Source organism: Motacilla alba, chromosome 26 (genome assembly GCF_015832195.1).
Source record: "Motacilla alba alba isolate MOTALB_02 chromosome 26, Motacilla_alba_V1.0_pri, whole genome shotgun sequence".
NCBI classification, from domain to species: domain Eukaryota; kingdom Metazoa; phylum Chordata; class Aves; order Passeriformes; family Motacillidae; genus Motacilla; species Motacilla alba.
This window is the reverse complement of record NC_052041.1, coordinates 3,072,179-3,089,163: the sequence shown is the minus strand read 5'-3', so window position 1 is coordinate 3,089,163 and position 16,985 is coordinate 3,072,179. Positions and strand designations below refer to the sequence as shown.

General features: G+C 52.2%; 1 protein-coding gene across 1 annotated transcript; it reads right to left on the bottom strand.

Moving 5' to 3' along the window:
* Positions 1-9,939: 9,939 nt before the first annotated feature.
* Positions 9,940-16,574, bottom strand: FAM72A (family with sequence similarity 72 member A). Its single transcript, XM_038162295.1, has 4 exons — positions 16,354-16,574; positions 15,016-15,093; positions 13,678-13,802; positions 9,940-11,880 (listed from the first exon to the last, which is right to left on the bottom strand). The coding sequence occupies exons 1-4, from the start codon at positions 16,503-16,505 to the stop codon at positions 11,786-11,788; spliced, it is 450 nt and encodes a 149-aa protein (XP_038018223.1). The 5' UTR covers positions 16,506-16,574; the 3' UTR covers positions 9,940-11,785.
* Positions 16,575-16,985: the final 411 nt, after the last annotated feature.

Genomic DNA, 16,985 nt, shown 5'->3' with positions numbered 1-16,985 from the left:
TTAAAGGTCTCTTCCAACCTAGAAACTCTGTGATTCTGTGATTTTAATGGCCTTTCTTTACCTTTTATCCCCTTCTGCAGGAAACAGGCCTGTAAGCATCCACTGAGCTCCAGCACAAGTGCCAAGGGCAGAGCTTTGCCAATGGGAAATGGGAAGCCAAATTCCAGGGATTGGGTTCTCCAGGGCTTGTCTCAGTTTGGCCACTGATGGACAGATAACGGCACTTTTAGAGTATTTTAAATCTGTTTTGGTGAAGGATTTTCTGCAGCCACAAAGTTCAAACACAGCTGCAAAAAGCTTTGTAAACTCAGTGAAAATCCCAACCAGAAAACTCCAGCAAAGGCTTTAAACGAGCCATTTCTGGTGCTCTGCCGGTTATTTTCCTCCTGATTTTCTAGTTCACTAATGGGGAATGACCTCGGAAGGGCTCGAGCCGCAATGCAGGGGGAAAGGGAGATGGAAATCCCAAACTGCCTGATGGGATGGGCTGAGCAGCATCAGAGGACGGGCCGTGTTTTGTGCAGAAATCCAGCTGGAATGTGGGACCCGGCCCTGCTTGCGCCACACCTCGTAGGAAAAAATACGCAACCCCCCCAAACCAAACCAAACCAAACCCGCCGGAAAGGAAAGGAAACAAAGGGGAAAAAATAAAAATGGAAAATTCGAGGAGGCTCCAGCGAGGCTGTGCTGCCCAGCGGGGCCGGCAGGGGGCGCTGCGGCTGCGGCCGCGCCGGGCGGGGGACACGGGGACAACGGGGGGACAACGGGGAGAACTGGGGGGACACGGGGAGAATTGGAGACACGGGGAGAACTGGGGGGGACACGGGGACAACGGGGGGACAACGGGGAGAACTGGGGGGGACACGGGGACAATGGGAGGACAACGGGGAGAACTGGGGGGGACGCGGGGAGAACTGGGGGGGACAGGGAGAACTGGGGACATGGGGAGAACGGGGGGACACGGCGACAATTGGGGGATATGGGGACAACTGGGGACACGGGGGTAACTGGGGGGGACAGGGACAAATGGGCGGGACATGGGGAGAATTGGGGGGACACGGGGACAACTGGGGACCACGGGGATAACTGGGGGACATGGGGACAACTAGGGGGACACGGGGACAATTGGGGGGCACGGCTAGAATTGGGGGCACGGGGACAACTAGGGGGGACAGGGACAGCTGGGAACACGGGGACAACTGGGGGGGACTTGGGTCAATTGGGGGAACAGGGAGAACTGGGGGACACAGGGACAACTGGAGGACATGGTGAGAATTGGGGGGGGACAGGGGGACAGTTAGGGGGACAGGGACAACTGGGAGCATGGGGACAATTAGAGGACATGGGGACAACTGGGGGACACAGAGAGAATTGGGGCGCATGGGGACAACTGGGGGGACACGGGGACAACTGGGGACATGGCGGGAATGGGGGGGCACAGGCAGTGCTGGGCTCTGGGAGTGCTTGGGGAGGGGGGGCAAGGGCAGTTTGGGGGGCATTGATGGGATTGGGGCAGTGCTGGGCTCTGGCAGTGGGTGAGGAGGGGGCACGGGCAGTGCTGGAGTCCAGGCAGTGTTTGGGGGGGCACTGACAGGATTTGGGGTCTGGCAGTGTTTGGGGGGGCACAGGCAGTGATGGAGTCCAGGCAGTGTTTGGGGGGGCACAGGCAGTTTGGGGGGCACTGACAGGATTTGGGGTCTGGCAGTGGGTGAAGAGGGGGGCACGGGCAGTGCTGGAGTCCAGGCAGTGTTTGGGGGGCACTGACAGGATTTGGGGTCTGGCAGTGTTTGGGGGGGCACGGGCAGTCTGGGGGGCACTGACAGGATTTGGGGTCTGGCAGTGTTTGGGGGCACTGACAGGATTTGGGGTCTGGCAGTGTTTGGGGGGCACGGGCAGTCTGGGGGCCAGCAGGGATGGGGAGGGGGCCCCCCTTGTGCCTGAGGTCACCCTCAGGTGGGCTCCAGGCCTCGCTGCCGGGGGGTGTGTGCCAGCCAGGCGTGTCCCAGCAGGGGCAGTGGCTGTCACTGCTGTCCCCTGGCAATCTCGGGGGCCAGCAGTGGCCAGGCCTCTGTAAGCTGCTTCACTTTGGGGTTTTTATGGAGTCAGCCATCCGCAGCCTTCAGGGGAAGGGGACTTTCCTCTTGGGAACAGGTGACATTCCCCTCTGCAGGGCCACGAGCAAAGCTGTGCCCGGGCACTGGCTCTGTCCCCACCCTGTCCCATCTGCTGCCAGCTCCCAAGCCCTCCTGTGTCTGACGCCACCAGAGGGGGGTTTGGGGTAAATGGCACTCACTGATGTCTCTGCTGCTGCTTTTCCCTGGCCAGAGCCCCTGTGGCCGAGGTCTTTGTCCCCACCATTCCTGCCATGACATCCTTCTGGCCATGCAAAGCCAGCCAGACATTTTGGAATCAGTTGGGAAATTTTCACCAGTTTAAAAATGAGGTTTTTACCAGCTTTTTTTTTTTTTTTTGGTGGGGATGGTTTTATTCCTGACATGCGAAATGTCTGGATTTTTTCCCCTGTGTCTGGCAGGATTTCTGCACTTTGAGAATATTCATGCACTGATCTTGCTGCCTTTCCTCAAGCTGTTTTTATTCCTACCACCACTCTAGCCATACATTGCTTTTTCCCCCCCTCCCTGCTCAGACTAAGACAAGAATAATCTCTTCCATGCCCCAGACTACGAGCAGAGTGGGTTGCTTCATTTTTGTGGCTGACTGGGCACGATATGCAGATGCTGCCCTGATGCCTGCAGCCGCCGTGCCCACAAGATGCCAGCTTGATTTTGTTCTTTTTTCCCCTTTTCCTGAAGGTTCTGACAGGGCCCGTGGCTGCAGGGGGACGGAGGCACGAGGAGCAGCAAAATGAGCATTTTCTGGAGCTCTCTCCTCGTGTGGGGTTTGATGTGGTGTGTGCCTCGGGAGCGACTCCAGGCCTGCAGAGCCCGTTTGGCACTGGGAGGGCAGCTGATGGTTTTGGCTGCTCGGAACTTCTGATAAAAGCTGGCACATCTGATTTATTGTCTGACTCTGTTCCCAAGGAGACCACGTACGGAGCAGCCTGAGATAAGCTGCTTATAACCTAAAGGTGAATGCCTGAAAATATCAGTGTCCCTCTCTGTCCCCGTTGATAGTGAGCTCCTGCTTCCCCTCCTGCTGTCTTTATTTCTCTGCTGGCAGGGAATGAAACGCTCTGGGTTCTGTCTGGACCTCTCTGTCCTGAGGTTCTCAATCCAGCTGGGTTTCCTGTTGCCATTCCTGATGCAGATTTCTTGAGCACAGTGTCTCTTATTCCATGGCGTGGTTCAGCTGAGCTCCAGAAACGCTGGATCTGCCCAGGTTTGGGAGAACCTGGGATTGTTGTAGGTTTTTAACGGATATTTTACTTGAAGCTGTATCTTCCTCATGTCTCTTATTCCATGGCCTGGTTCAGCCCAGCTCCAGAAACGCTGGATCTGCCCAGGTTTGGAAGAACCTGGGATAGTTTTATGTTTTTATGGATCTTTTTCTACAGGCTGTATCCTGCTGGTGTCTCTCACTCCATGGCAGCTCCTGGGCTCACACCTGGAGCTGGAAGGTGCAGGATCCCCATGCAATGTGCACAGGAGTGGGGGTGCTGCACCCCCAGCCCCTTTTGGGGGGCTTCCCCCTCCTCCTGCCTTGGATAGGTGGAGGTCTCCTGCTCACAGACAGCTGCAGAATGGTTTTGGGTTGGAAAAATCATCTTAAAAATCATCTCATCCCACCCCTGCCATGGCCAGGGACACCTCCCATGCCAAAGCCATCAGTGCCCACTGCAATTAATGCCAAAGCCACCAGCACCCAGCCCTGAGCCCCTGGCAGGAGCAGGAGCAGGAGCAGGAGCAGGAGCAGGAGCAGGAGCAGGCTCTGGTGCTGCAGGAGGTGCTCTCACAGCACCTGATGCTCTCCAAAAGCTGCTGCTGATGAAACCCCGTGGGGTTTGGGGCTGCCTTGCGGCTCAGCTTGCTGGGAAGGGTTTTGTGCTGCCAGGGGGTGCAAAGGAAAGCAGCAATTCGGGCTCGTGCATCACTGGCATGTTTGTATCAAAGCAAAATTCGATCCAGTTAATCAAGTAGAAAGGGTTCTTATCAAGGCCAGTGCCAGCTGCTTTTAAGCAGTTTTTAAATTTTGATTTCCCATAAGGACTGGAATTAAAAAATTGGACATATTCTGCTGAACAAAGACTTCCTGCCACTTAGGAATGCTGCCTTCTGCTAGCAGGAGAGAGGAAAAAATGTATTCATCTGAATTTTAAATTCTCAGCTACACAGAAAGCAATTTAGACTCTGGGTAAAATTTGAAGCAGGGTAAAATCCACTGTACAGAGTAAAATTCACATCCAGCCCGGGGTCCAAGACAGAATGGAGCAACGTTGTGGAAAGTCTTGTGGTGGGCTTTGCACAAGAGCAGATTGCTTCATTTTTCCCAACATTTTAGGCTCTCATCGAACATGAGACTGAATCTGCAGGAGCTTTCACAACCTCCCCTCAGCTGGGACTGTGCCATTCCATCTGCATTTTTAACCAAACAATTCTCTCATCCTGTTGGCTTTGGGGAGCACCCTGGGAGAAAAATCATGGCAGCTTTGGTGTTGTGGGGGTCCAAACCCATCCACTGCTCTGTGCCCACCTGCAAGAGAATCAACGAATTGCTCAAAGCTCTGAAGAGATTTAAACATTTTAATAATTGTAAGGATTTTGTGTTTAGCAGAGCAGCTGGACACGCACTTTTGATGGAATATGTGGGGTTTGGAGGCGCATCCTTAGCCCTGGTTTGGGAATAGATCCCAAATATAGATCCTGTGCTGTCTCCAAGTGCTTTGGGTGTTTTTTCTGCTGTTCCTAACGTGCCCAGGGAGGGCTGGCACCGCTCACATCCGAGGCAGCTTGTGGCACACGAGCTCCCCGCTCTTCCCTTGCCAGCCTTGCTGGAGGAGCTTTCTGGGTGCATTCTGCAAGCACAGCAGGAATCCCAGAGCACACTCGTTCCTGCCGGAGCCTGGCCAGCCTCAGAGTGAAATCTGTGCTTTCTAAACTGGAACAAACGGGTGGTGAAGGAACAGCTCTGGCGAAACCCCCAAAACAAAAGGGGTGGGAGCTTTGTACCCTTGTGGTTTGGTCCTAAAACCCCTCTGCTGCTGGAGTGTGGTGTTGGCTCTGAGAGCAAGACAGATGATGAGGCAAAATCAGTGAATCTCTTTAAAATTAACTCTGATTAACGTGCCTTTGTGTCAGGAGCTGTGGGACGTGCAGAGCAGAACCAGGACCAGCTTTTCCTTGGGGAGTTTGGGGTGAGGGCCCCGGAACACCTGCATTTGTGCTGTTATCTCCTGTTCTAGTGGAAATTTCCCCTTCCAAAGCAGGCCATATGCTGGAGAGGGATGAACTAATCAGCTCCTGCCACGGCCCAGCAGGGAGGGATCCCAGCGTGGCCGCGATGCCACGTTTTAATTAGCACTTCCCTCCAGGAAAGTGGATGAGATCCACTTTCACAGAAATGCAGGAGATCAGGACTTCTCAAACCCAGCCTGGCTCCCCGCGAGGCTGCACAAAGCCGTGCCCAGGCTGCCGTGCAGATGGCAGTGCTGCAGAGCACCCTGGGGCTCATTTCCCCCGGGTGCCATCGCCCTGAGCCACCAAGCTGGCGGCACTCGGGTGGCATCACGAGTGAGGCACCAGAGATTTGAGCCAGCTTGTGTTTGCTCCCTCTCGGTTCTTTGGGGTTTTTCAGGTGGCATCACGAGTGAGGCACCAGAGATTTGATAGATTTGATAGATACAGCCAGATAGCTTTTGTGTTTGCTCCCTCTTGGTTCTTTGGGGTTTTTCAGGTGGCATCACAAGTGAGGCACCAGAGATTTGATAGATTTGATAGATTTGATAGATACAGGCAGATAGCTGGCTTGTGTTTGCTCCCTCCTGGTTTTTTGTTGTTTTTTTCCCTCCTTGTCTTGCATTTGCAGGGTTCCCAGATGAAGGAAGGAATGATGAATGCGACTCCATGTCCTTAGAAGGATAATTTACTATTTTATTATACTAATTTATTTAATATAAAATTTTATTTTATTATGCTAATTTATTTATTTATTATTTTATGATACTATATTATATTAAAGAGTGCTACACTAAACTGTACTAAAGAATACAGAAAGGATACAGGCAGAAGGCTAAAAAGATACCAAATGCAACTCAAGACTCTCTCCAGAGTCTGACACAGCTTGGCCCCCGTTGGCCAAGAAGTCAAAAACAATTCACATGAAACCAATAAAACTTTCTCCTGCTGGATAAAACACTCTCCAACCACATTCCAAAGCAGCAAAACACAGCAGAAGCAAATGAGATAATATTGTTTTCCTTTTTCTCTGAGGCTTCTCAGCTTCCCAGGAGAAGAAATCCTGGCCAAGGGATTTTCCCAGAAAATATGACAGTGACATCTTGTTGCTGTCCAAGATGTGATCCCTGCTTTCTAATGAGGAATCACCAGTGCAGCTCTCTGGGCTGAGCTGGTGTCACACGGCGAGGTGACAGGGGACACTGCGGGCAGCAGAGCAGCTGGAATGTCCCTCTGGCCAAAGCACTGCTGGGAAATGCTGCTGCTCCTCGGGAGAACAGCGCGGCTGATATTTCCTGTGCTGAGGAGATGGAATTTTGGGTGGTGCATCAACAGCCTGGAGTTAATTCCAGTGGAGATGCTCAGGGTGGCTTTGCTCTCTGGCTGTTCCTGCGTCCTGCAGGAACTGAAATCCCAGCCCAGCTCTAGAAACGCTGGATCCGCACAGGTTTGGAAGAACCTGGGTTGGTTGTAGGTTTTTAAGGGATATTTTGCTAGAGGCTGTATCCTCTGTGTGTGCCAGAGCAAGAGGGACAACTAACAATGCAGTGGAGAGCCAAAAGCGCTGGCAAATGGAAGGATCTGGGATTTAGGTACGAGATGGTTGAGCTTGAGGTGATCTTTAAGGCGCCTTCCAAGCCTTGGTGTGATTCTGTGGCTGAGCCTGTGAGCTGGAGGAGCTGACTTCTCCCAGAAATTCCTGTTGGAACAGAGAGAAGGGATCCCCAGCTGCAGGGGCAGGCACAGCCCCGCTGTCTCTCGGGGTGCTGGAGCTCAGGAGTCTCCCCTTGAGGCTTCGCCTCTGATCTCTGGCAGCCCCTGGTGCCTCTCCCTGCCCCCCTCGGCTGCCCTGTCTCCACAGCAGCCCCCCCGAGCCCCCAGGTCCCCGTGCTCACAGCTCCTTGCTCAACAGCAGGGCTTGGCAGCGCGGGGCTGGCCTGGGGACACTCCCAAAGCCGCAGAACAGCACACAGAGGTTGTTTACTCAGCAGCCAGGCTGCTCCTGGGGTCTGCTTTCAGCCACCACTCACTGCACACTGAGCAAAGGTGCAGCAGCCGCCTCTCACTGCACACCCGCTGGGCGCTCTGGAGCAAAGGCCCTTTCACTTCCCTCTCCAAAGAGAAAATAAAGGATAACCCAGTGAGTTCTGTCTCATGTAGGGCTCTTCCTCAGATGCAGAGCTGGCACTGCAGGTTCTGTGCCAGGAGTGGGGACCCAGCTGTCATCTGCTGGGAGGGGCTGAGCTGCTTTCCAGGCTGGGGGAGAGGAGGGTCAATCCCCTGCTCAGCCTGGCTGGGGGATCACACATGGGTTTGTGCTGGTAGAGATCACACTGTGAGCCTCATCCCAGGGTGATCCCTGATGGGATTGTGCTGATGGAGATCCCACTGTGAGCCTCATCCCAGGGTGATCCCTGATGGGTTTGTGCTGGAGATCACACTGTGAGCTTCATCCCAGGGTGATCCCTGATGGGTTTGTGCTGGAGATCCCACTGTGAGCTTCATCCCAGGGTGGTCACTGATGGGATTGTGCTGGAGATCCCACTGTGAGCTTCATCCCAGGGTGATCCCTGATGGGTTTGTGCTGGTAGAGATCACACTGTGAGCCTCATCCCAGGGTGATCCCTGATGGGTTTGTGCTGATGGAGATCACACTGTGAGCTTCATCCCAGGGTGATCCCTGATGGGTTTGTGCTGGTAGAGATCACACTGTGAGCCTCATCCCAGGGTGATCCCTGATGGGTTTGTGCTGATAGAGATCCCACTGTGAGCTTCATCCCAGGGTGATCCCTGATGGGTTTGTGCTGGTAGAGATCCCACTGTGAGCTTCATCCCAGGGTGGTCACTGATGGGTTTGTGCTGGAGATCACACTGTGAGCTTCATCCCAGGGTGATCCCTGATGGGTTTGTGCTGATGGAGATCACACTGTGAGCCTCATCCCAGGGTGATCCCTGATGGGTTTGTGCTGGAGATCACACTGTGAGCTTCATCCCAGGGTGGTCACTGATGGGTTTGTGCTGGAGATCACACTCCAAACTTCATCCCAGGGTGGTCACTGATGGGATTGTGCTGATGGAGATCCCACTGTGAGCTTCATCCCAGGGTGATGCCTCAGCACTGCCTGGCCACTCTCTGCCTGCTTGGCAGCTGCTCTGCAGCCTGCACCTGGCTGCAGTTCAGTGGCAGGAGAGTTCCTGGCTGTTTGTCATGGTAAAGCACTCTGGGATGGATGGTGGTACATAAATGTGAGGCTGTGATGAGGCTTTAGGCTGTGCTGGAATAAGGAAGAAGATTTAAATGGGCTTTTTCTCCCAGTAAGTCTTGTTCAATATGGAGGGGAGTCGATTTGTCACTGTCTTGCTCTGGGTTTCCCCTCCAGCTGATTTTGTGCAGTGCAGGGAGGAAAATGGTTGGCTCTCAACAGCAGTGATCACCCAGCACCCTGAGACTCAAAAACCAAACTGAAGTTAGTGATCATCAGTGCCTTTTGGAATCCCAGCTCCAAATGCTCTCATCCAAACAAGTCTGTGACCCTGAGCCTACAAGTCTGTGTTGCACAAGATGTTCAAATGTGCTGGGCTGAGGTCTGGGGTGGCCCAGGAGGTGCAGCCCTGGGCACAGAGGGATGGGCTCCAGCAGAGCCCTCGGTGCCAGGACACTCCAGAGCCTGCAGAAACCCTGACTTGGAGTCTAAAATTTGGGACCTTTTGCCTGGTGTTCAGTCCCTGCTAAACAAACCCACATCTGATGAGAGGCGCTTTAGTTGCTCTGAGCCTGGGGTGCCTTGGTGAGCAGAAGGAAAGGACTTAGGATGCAGTTCTTGTTTTACAGCCTTGTGGTTCAGGGGCTGCTCAGCAAAGATCACATCCAATTCCCTGGAATCCTCACCAGAAGGAGCAGCACCTGCCCAGCTCCTGCTGGGTCACAGATCTGGCACTTGGGTATCTCCTTTGGCTGTCCTGGTGTGTTCTACACACAGCCACCCCCTCCACGGCATCCACAGCAGGCTGCAGGGCTGTGCCACAGCTCCACCGCCTTTGATGTGCCAAAACCCAGAGAGAAAACAAGGCAGAGAGCTGAGCTGTTTATCACAAACACAGCTCTGGGTGGGGTGAAGGACCTGGGAGCGCTGCTGATCCGGTTTTGTGCCAGTTTGGGCTGAAATCTGTGCAGAACCCTGGTGATCCTTGGAAACAACCCCAAACTTCGGGGCTCTGTGAATGAGCTGCTGTGGCTTTTATTATTTATTTAACACAAACTGCTCAGTCAGTTCTTTTTTTAATTTCAGACAGAAAGGAGCAGCCCTGGACATGATTGATTACCTGGGTGACATTGGTGACAGCTGGGGCAAGAGGGGATGTTTGCATACTTTGTGTACAATACCTACGACTTGTTTATTGTCAACAAGAAAGGACTGAACCCCTTCAAAAGCTGCCTCCTTCTTAATTTCCAGCTGATGAGGTGAGCTGCTTTAATTGCACAGGCCTGTTTGAGCGAGTTCATGGCAGAACTTCCAGTTCTGTGTGTACAGATGGGGAGCAGAAAACCCCAGAATTATGGATTTGATGGGGAGGAACTCATCCTCTGCTTCCCTGCGGGAGAGGAGCTGCTGACTCAGAGCGGCGAAGGTTACAAATGACAAGTGCTGGAGAGGCAACAGGCACAATTAGGTTTGAACTGTTGTGGTGCTTATGCAAAAACAATCGGATTTATTTTTAGCTCATGAATTCTGCTGGGGAAAAAAAAAAGAAAAGTTTTGAGGTGTCACCTTGGCAGCTTGACGCTGTAGTGATCACAGAAGCCTGGCAGAAATTGGGATATGGAGGTACAGAAGGGTTAACTGAGACTGAGAAACTGCCAGGTCTGTCAGCCTGGAGTGATTCCATTTTTGGGTTGTCTAAAACAAATTCATAACACTAAAACCCGAATTATTCGACTCTTTTAACCCAAGCTGCTATTTCATTGTTTTGATTATCTGATATCATGACACATCCATATTTATGACAGCCCTGAAGACTTCAGAGTCCAAAGCTTTTATTTCCTGGGCAGACACAACACAGGAATTCCAAACAAGACACACTCATACAAATATACACCAACGTACATTGAAACAGGGCAGAGGAGGTAGTACCATTAATTGAGAAATAGATAATGAGCAGTGAAAATACTGAGACAATTCAGATCTCTCTTCATTGCACCCCTCTCGAGAATCACAGGAGCCTACAGAGGGATTCATTCAGCATCACCCCAAATTTAAAAGTGTCCTCTGTTCTCTGACACGATTTTATCTGGAATTTTTTATTGGTGGCCTTCAGGTGAGTAGCTGAAGGGGACAGCACTTAGTTCAGAAATTAAACATCATGGTTTGTTAACAACTCAGAAAATGAGCTTTGAATCCATTACCTACAGGAGCCAGATTGTCTGTGCACCTCAGGATGGAAAATTAGGTGCGAACACCAAATATTTAACTTTTAAATTTTTTTTCTTTCTCTAAAAAGACCCAATTTCATGACTGAGTTCTGTTTTGGAGAGGGAAAAAAAAATATATATATATGAAAGTGGATGGGTTTTATTGCTGCCCTGAAGAAAAACTCCAGTGTAGCCTTGAAGTTCTATTAAGAAACTGCAGAATTTAGGTTTTTATCAGGGAGAAAGAACATGAACTTGATCTCTGTGGAGACAGAACCCTGAAAGTACAAAAAAAATAAAGGTGGGAATGCTCTAAGAAGCTTCCTAGTGCACATTCAGGAGCATCCTGAGGCGCAGAGAGGCTGCAAAGAGCGGGAGACCCCAGAGCCAGAGCAGAGACGTTGAGTTGTGAGCCCAGAGCTGAGCTCTGCCGGGCCTGGCTGATTATTCCTGAAGGTGCTTTTGAACTGAGAAAAGCAGAGTTTGGTGCTGAAACCCTGAAAGTACTGAAAAATAAAGGTGGGAATGCTCTAGGGGGCTTCCCAGTGCACATTTAGGAGCATCCTGAGGTGCAGAGAGGCTGCAAAGAGCGGGAGACCCCAGAGCCAGAGCAGAAACGTTGAGTTGTGAGCCCAAAGCTGAGCTCTGCCAGGCCTGGCTGATTATTCCTGAAGGCGCTTTTGAACTGAGAAAAGCAGCTGAGAGGTTTTGCTCTGCGAAAAGTGCTTTAGGGAAGAAGAAAAGAAGGATTATCAGCTGTAGAGGGCTAAGAATAAAGAGCAAAATAGAGCTCAGGAAATGCACTTTGTGTTGGCATTTCCAGGGTGCACCTGCTCAGGCAGATTCAAGAGTCCAGGGAAGGCAACAGGGAAAGAGAAAGAAGAATTCCATTTTTTGGGATTTTTTTCCCAGATTTCCTGATTTTTTCTTGCTGTTTAAGCTCTGATGGGCCAGCAGGTGAAATGAAATAAACCCAAAGCAAACAGCCAGGCCAGCAGAGGAGGGAAGATCCTGCAGGTGACGTTTATCTGATGAACTCCTCCTCAGAGGTGCAGGACGTGTCTTCCTCTGTGCTCTCCTCCAGAGCTGGCAGGTTGCCCCACAGCAATACATCCACACCTGGTGGGGAGGAGACAAAGCAGGGGGAAAAAAAGGAGATATTTTTGGATCGTGACCTTATTTTTAAGTTGCACAACTGTCTATTTTGAGAGAAAATAATCCCTGCAGAGCCCAGGAAGTCACGTTCGTGGCGAATAAACCTATTTTCTGTCTTCCTTCAAAGTGATCTTGGGAGTGTTGTTGTTTATTTTTTTTCAGCCCAGTTCTGAGGATAAATATTTATATAACCAATTATATAAATGTAACAGAAATGTTGTTTCTGTTAAGTTAACACATTAAGAAGAGAGTTTAAAGTTTTAGAGTTTAAGATAGAGAAAAAATAGAAGTAGTTGCAAAGGTAAACAAGAAGTTTAGAATGCAGTACTGTAGGTTTGTGTGTTATGATTTGCTAAGAAAAGTGACACTGTAGCACAAGTCTATAAGACAAAATATTTAAAAATTAAGTTAAAAACATAAATATTTTTGTTAGCAGCGTTTTATTAATTAATTAATCTTTAAAAGTCTTGTAATTAGGGATCTTGTAACCTTCTGAACCATGCAGTAAAGATGTAAACCAAACTCACCCTTCCTGTCTACGTAAAAAATAAGCAAAATAAATTGCATCAGCTAAAAACTTCAGAAGTCCCATCTCAAACTCATTCAAAATTCCTTCAAAAACCCCCCAATAAAGCCATCCCCCAGCACAAATAAACCTGTTCGTGCTGGTGGTGGCCTTGCTGCAGAAACCCTGACCCGTGCCCACAGAGGGGGAGGCGCAGAGCGACTGACACTGAAATTTTCAGCACAGCTGCCTCCCCACGAGGGGTTTTCTAGATCAGCAACACTTCCTCCATGTGCCAGCCTGCTCCCTGTGCTGGGGCCAAACTGGGATAACTGGGATGCCTGGGAGGGAAGGGAAGGGAAGGGAAGGGAAGGGAAGGGAAGGGAAGGGAAGGGAAGGGAAGGGAAGGGAAGGGAAGGGAAGGGAAGGGAAGGGAAGGGAAGGGAAGGGAAGGGAAGGGAAGGGGAGGGAAGGGGAGGGGATTTGTGCTCATCACCTCCCTGGTTTTAGAGGAAGAAGGTGTGTTCATCACCCCCATGGTTTGAGGAAGGGAATTTGTCTTCATCACCTCCCTGGTTTGAGAGGAAGAGAAGGGAAGGTGTGTTCATCACCTCCCCAGTTTGAGGAAGGGAATTTGTGCTCATCACCCCCCTGGCTTGCAGAGAAGGGAAGGGAAGGGAAGGTGTGTTCATCACGCCCCTGGTGTGCAGTAAAGGGAAGGTGTGTTCATCACCCCCCTGGTTTGAGAGGAAGTCCTCCTCCTCCTCCTCCTCGTCCAGAGGAAGCAACAAGGCTGGTGATGGGTTTGGAACACAAACCCTGTGAGGAACCCTGAGGGAGCTGGGGGTGCTCAGCCTGGAGAAAAGGAGACTCAGGGCTGCCCTCATCACTCTCCCAGCTCCTGAAAGGTGCCTGTGCTCAGCTGGGCTGGGCTCTGTCTCCAGGAGCTGACAGAACCAGAGCACACAGCCTCGAGCTGCACCAAGGCAAATACAGGCTGGAGAGCAGGGAAAAGCTTTTCACAGACAGAGTGATAAAGTTCTGGAATGTTCTGCCCGGGGAGGTGGTGCAGCCACCATCCCTGGGGGTGTTTAACAAAGCCTGGATGTGGCTCTGGGTTGAGCTGAGGTGTTGGGGCTGGGCTGGACTCGCTGATCCTGAAGGTCTCTCCCAACCTGGTGATTCTGGGATTCTGGGATTCTGGGATGGGGGATGAGGATTTTAGGGAAAGGGAAGCAAACCGAGGCGTCCCTCACCAGAAGGGTCCAGCCTGTTGATGCCAAGCACTGCCTGGCTGTGGAACATCCAGAGGTGGCCGTTGTTGCAGGACTGCAGGCAGGGCTTGCAGGGACAGATCACGTGGTAGCCAACAACATTCCCACTGGAAAGGCAAGGGAAAGAGTGAGCCTGGGGAAAAGGTGGATCTCGGTGGCTTCTTCCAGCTCCAGTTAAGCAGCCCCAGCGCCAGAGCATTATGTAATGCTGCTGTTTTGATAGAGTTAAGGGAACGGGGTGAAACAAGTATCTTAAATATTTAGGGAACATCTGTTGGGAGTTACAGAATATCTGAGTTTTAGATCTTTGGCACACAGAGAAGCGTTTAGTAACCTAAATTGTGTAACCCAGATTAGTTTACATACCAACAAATGCTGGTGGATTTCTTTATTTGTTTTCCTTTGGAAGGCCAGTGATTCCAACCAGCAGAGAATTCCTCACACCCAAAATCCACCTGTACACAAGCAGCGTGCACAGGAGGCTACCAGCAGCAGGAGTGATGAAACTGAGAATCATGGAATGGTTTGGCTTGGAAAGAACCTTAAATCTCATCCAGTTCCACCCCCTGCCATGGGCAGGGACATCTCCCACTGTCCCAGGGTGCTCCAGCCTGGCCTTGGACACTTCAGGGATGGGGATGGGGCAGCCACAGCTTCTCTGGGCCAGATTATTGACCCTTATCAACCCTCCTAGACTGAAACCATAACAACCATTTACCCATCTTCCTGTGCTTTGGTGAGATATTTCTGTTTCTCTGCTTCTATCTAAAACCCAGAATATTGCGTCCCTATCACGACCCCCCAGTTTTTCAACTCTGAGAAAGGTAAAAATCTTGATCAGGGGGCTGAAAGAATTCTCTCAGATAACTGTGAGCTATTTGAGAGTTGTTGTTTTCACCCTTAAATATCAGGCATTATTAAGGAGGATAAAAGAACTCCAAGAACTTCAGCGACAGCATGCTCCATCTGCTCCCAGCAACCCAGCCTGCCAAGAGGATGTTCTATTAATTAGAGTATGAGTAACTGCTTCGTGCTGGGGCCTTATTCACAGAGAAATCTCAGTGTTGAGGCACACATTTCATCGGGCAGGTGGCACACAAGCTTTCAGGAGACTCAGCCTCCTGAAAATGCTGTCACATTTCCACTGGGGACTCACGGAAATACCCTGGCAGGCTGAGCTTCCCCCCGAGCAGCATCAAACCCGCACCAGGCAAAGCAAGCTGTTCCTTCAGCCCGTGGCTCCTGCGTGGCAGGAGGTGACAGCGAGGAGGGGACACGGGGCTGGGACACGTCAGGGACACCTGTGGGCTGTGAGCTCACCACTTCAAGCAGGCGATGTTCTTCAGTTTGCACCCGCAGATCTCGGTGAAGTAGCAGCTCCCGATGAAATCCACAGTTCTGGGGGAAGGGAATGCGCACGAGCTTGGAGCTGGGGTGGTCACAGCCTCAGGGTCACGATAACACCGGGCTGAAGCCACCACAAAGCGATGCTGCCGTTGGTCCTGGGTGGTTTAGAGCCCGTGGTTCCGCTTTCCTTCTGACTCTCAGCCCCGCTCATATGGGAACTTTAGTAAGAGACCCACGTGACGTGGCATGAGTATCAAAAATCCGCTTAAAATAGCCCAGAAAAGCAGAGTTTGGTGCTGAAAGCCTGAAAGTATTGAAAAATAAAGGTGGAAATGCTCTAGAGGGCTTCCCAGTGCACACTTAGGAGCATCCTCAGGCGCAGAGAGGCTGCAAAGAGCAGGAGACCCCAGAGCCAGAGCAGAAAACTTTGAGTTGTGAGCCCAGAGCTGAGCTCTGCCAGGCCTGGCTGATTATTCCTGAAGGTGCTTTTGAACTGAGAGCAGCAGAGTTTGGTGCTGAAACCCTGAAAGTACTGAAAAATAAAGGTGGAAATGCTCTAAGAGGCTTCCCAGTGCACATTTAGGAGCATCCTGAGGCGCAGAGAGGCTGCAAAGAGCAGGAGACCCCAGAGCCAGAGCCTTGGAGCTCAGGGGCTCTCGGGCTCCGTGTGGCACTGCCACTCAGAGCCCTGATCAGGGACATTGCTGCCCGATCCCAGCTCAGAAACACAACAATACCTGAGGGATGTTTAAACGCAAACCTTTGACTCCTTATCTCCTCTCCAACCCATACTTTGTGATTACCAAGTCATTTCACAACCTGATTTCCTTACTATTCAAATCTGGCTCTGGGAAAGCAGCTCTGAGCCGACCCGGGCAGAGAGCTGGCAGCAGTGACAGATCAGGTTTGTTCTGTTTCTTCGTTTCAAACCCTGATCCTCGCTTCGGGAACGAGCGGGAGGAGCTCCCCGTGCCTGCTGAGCCAGTGTCATCCCTAAAAAAACCCTGGAGTTTGGGTTTGCCCTGCACGGCACATCCTCGCTTTTTGCCATCCTGCAGTGGGTTCCCCGGGCTGGGGATGCAAGGATGCGGGGATGCAAGGATGCGGAGATGCAAGGATGCGGGGATGCGGGGATGCGGGGATGCAGGGATGCGGGGATGCAGGGATGCGGGGATGCAGGGATGCGGGGATGCAGGGATGTAGTGACCCGTGTTCTGCGGGGCCGTTCTCCCGGTGACAGCGGGTTTCGGAGCGATGCCGCGTCCCCCGGGGCTGAGAGGACCCCGCACCCTTCCCCCGCTGCCGGCTTACCCCGAGGGCGGGATGTCGGTGGAGTAGAGGTCGGTGTCGGTGTCGGCCAGCAGCACGGCCTGCATGCCCCGCCAGCTCAGCACCTGCCGGCAGAACCGGCAGCACAGCACGCGCACGCTGCGCTCCGCGAACGAGCAGCCGCTGGAGGACATGGCGCTGCGACCCGGCCCGGCCCGGCCCGGCCCCGGTCTCGGTCCCTGTCCCGAACCCTTCCCTGTCCCGGTCCCGAACCTGTCCCTGTCCCGGTCCTGATCCTGTCCCTGTCCCTGTCCCGGTCCCTGTCCCAGTTCCGATCCTGTCCCTGTCTCTGTCCCTGTCCTGGTCTCGGTCTCGATCCCGATCCGGTCCCTGTCCCTGTCCCGATCCTCTCCCTGTCCTAGTCCCCGATCCTGTCCCGGTCCCGATCTCGATCCCTATCCTGTCCCTGTCCCTGTCCCTGTCCCGGTCCCTGTCCCGGTCCCGGTCCCTGTCCCTGTCCCGCTCCGGTCCCGGTCCCAGTCCCGATCTCGATCCCTATCTTGTCCCTATCCCGTTCCGGTGCCAACGGCCACGCTCCCTCCTGTCAGTTTGAATTCCCGACCGCGCCCTCCCATTGGGCGCCACAGGCCACGCCCATCCTCATTGAAAAATCC

Excerpts from the sequence above, each read along its gene's own strand:
- FAM72A (XM_038162295.1), bottom strand. The coding sequence starts at position 16,505 with ATGTCCTCCAGCGGCTGCTCGTTCGCGGAGCGCAGCGTGCGCGTGCTG. Across the intron at positions 15,094-16,353 it reads ACCGACATCCCGCCCTCGGG|AACTGTGGATTTCATCGGGA; the intron begins GTAAGCCGGCAG and ends CCCTTCCCCCAG. Across the intron at positions 13,803-15,015 it reads AACATCGCCTGCTTGAAGTG|TGGGAATGTTGTTGGCTACC; the intron begins GTGAGCTCACAG and ends TTGCCTTTCCAG.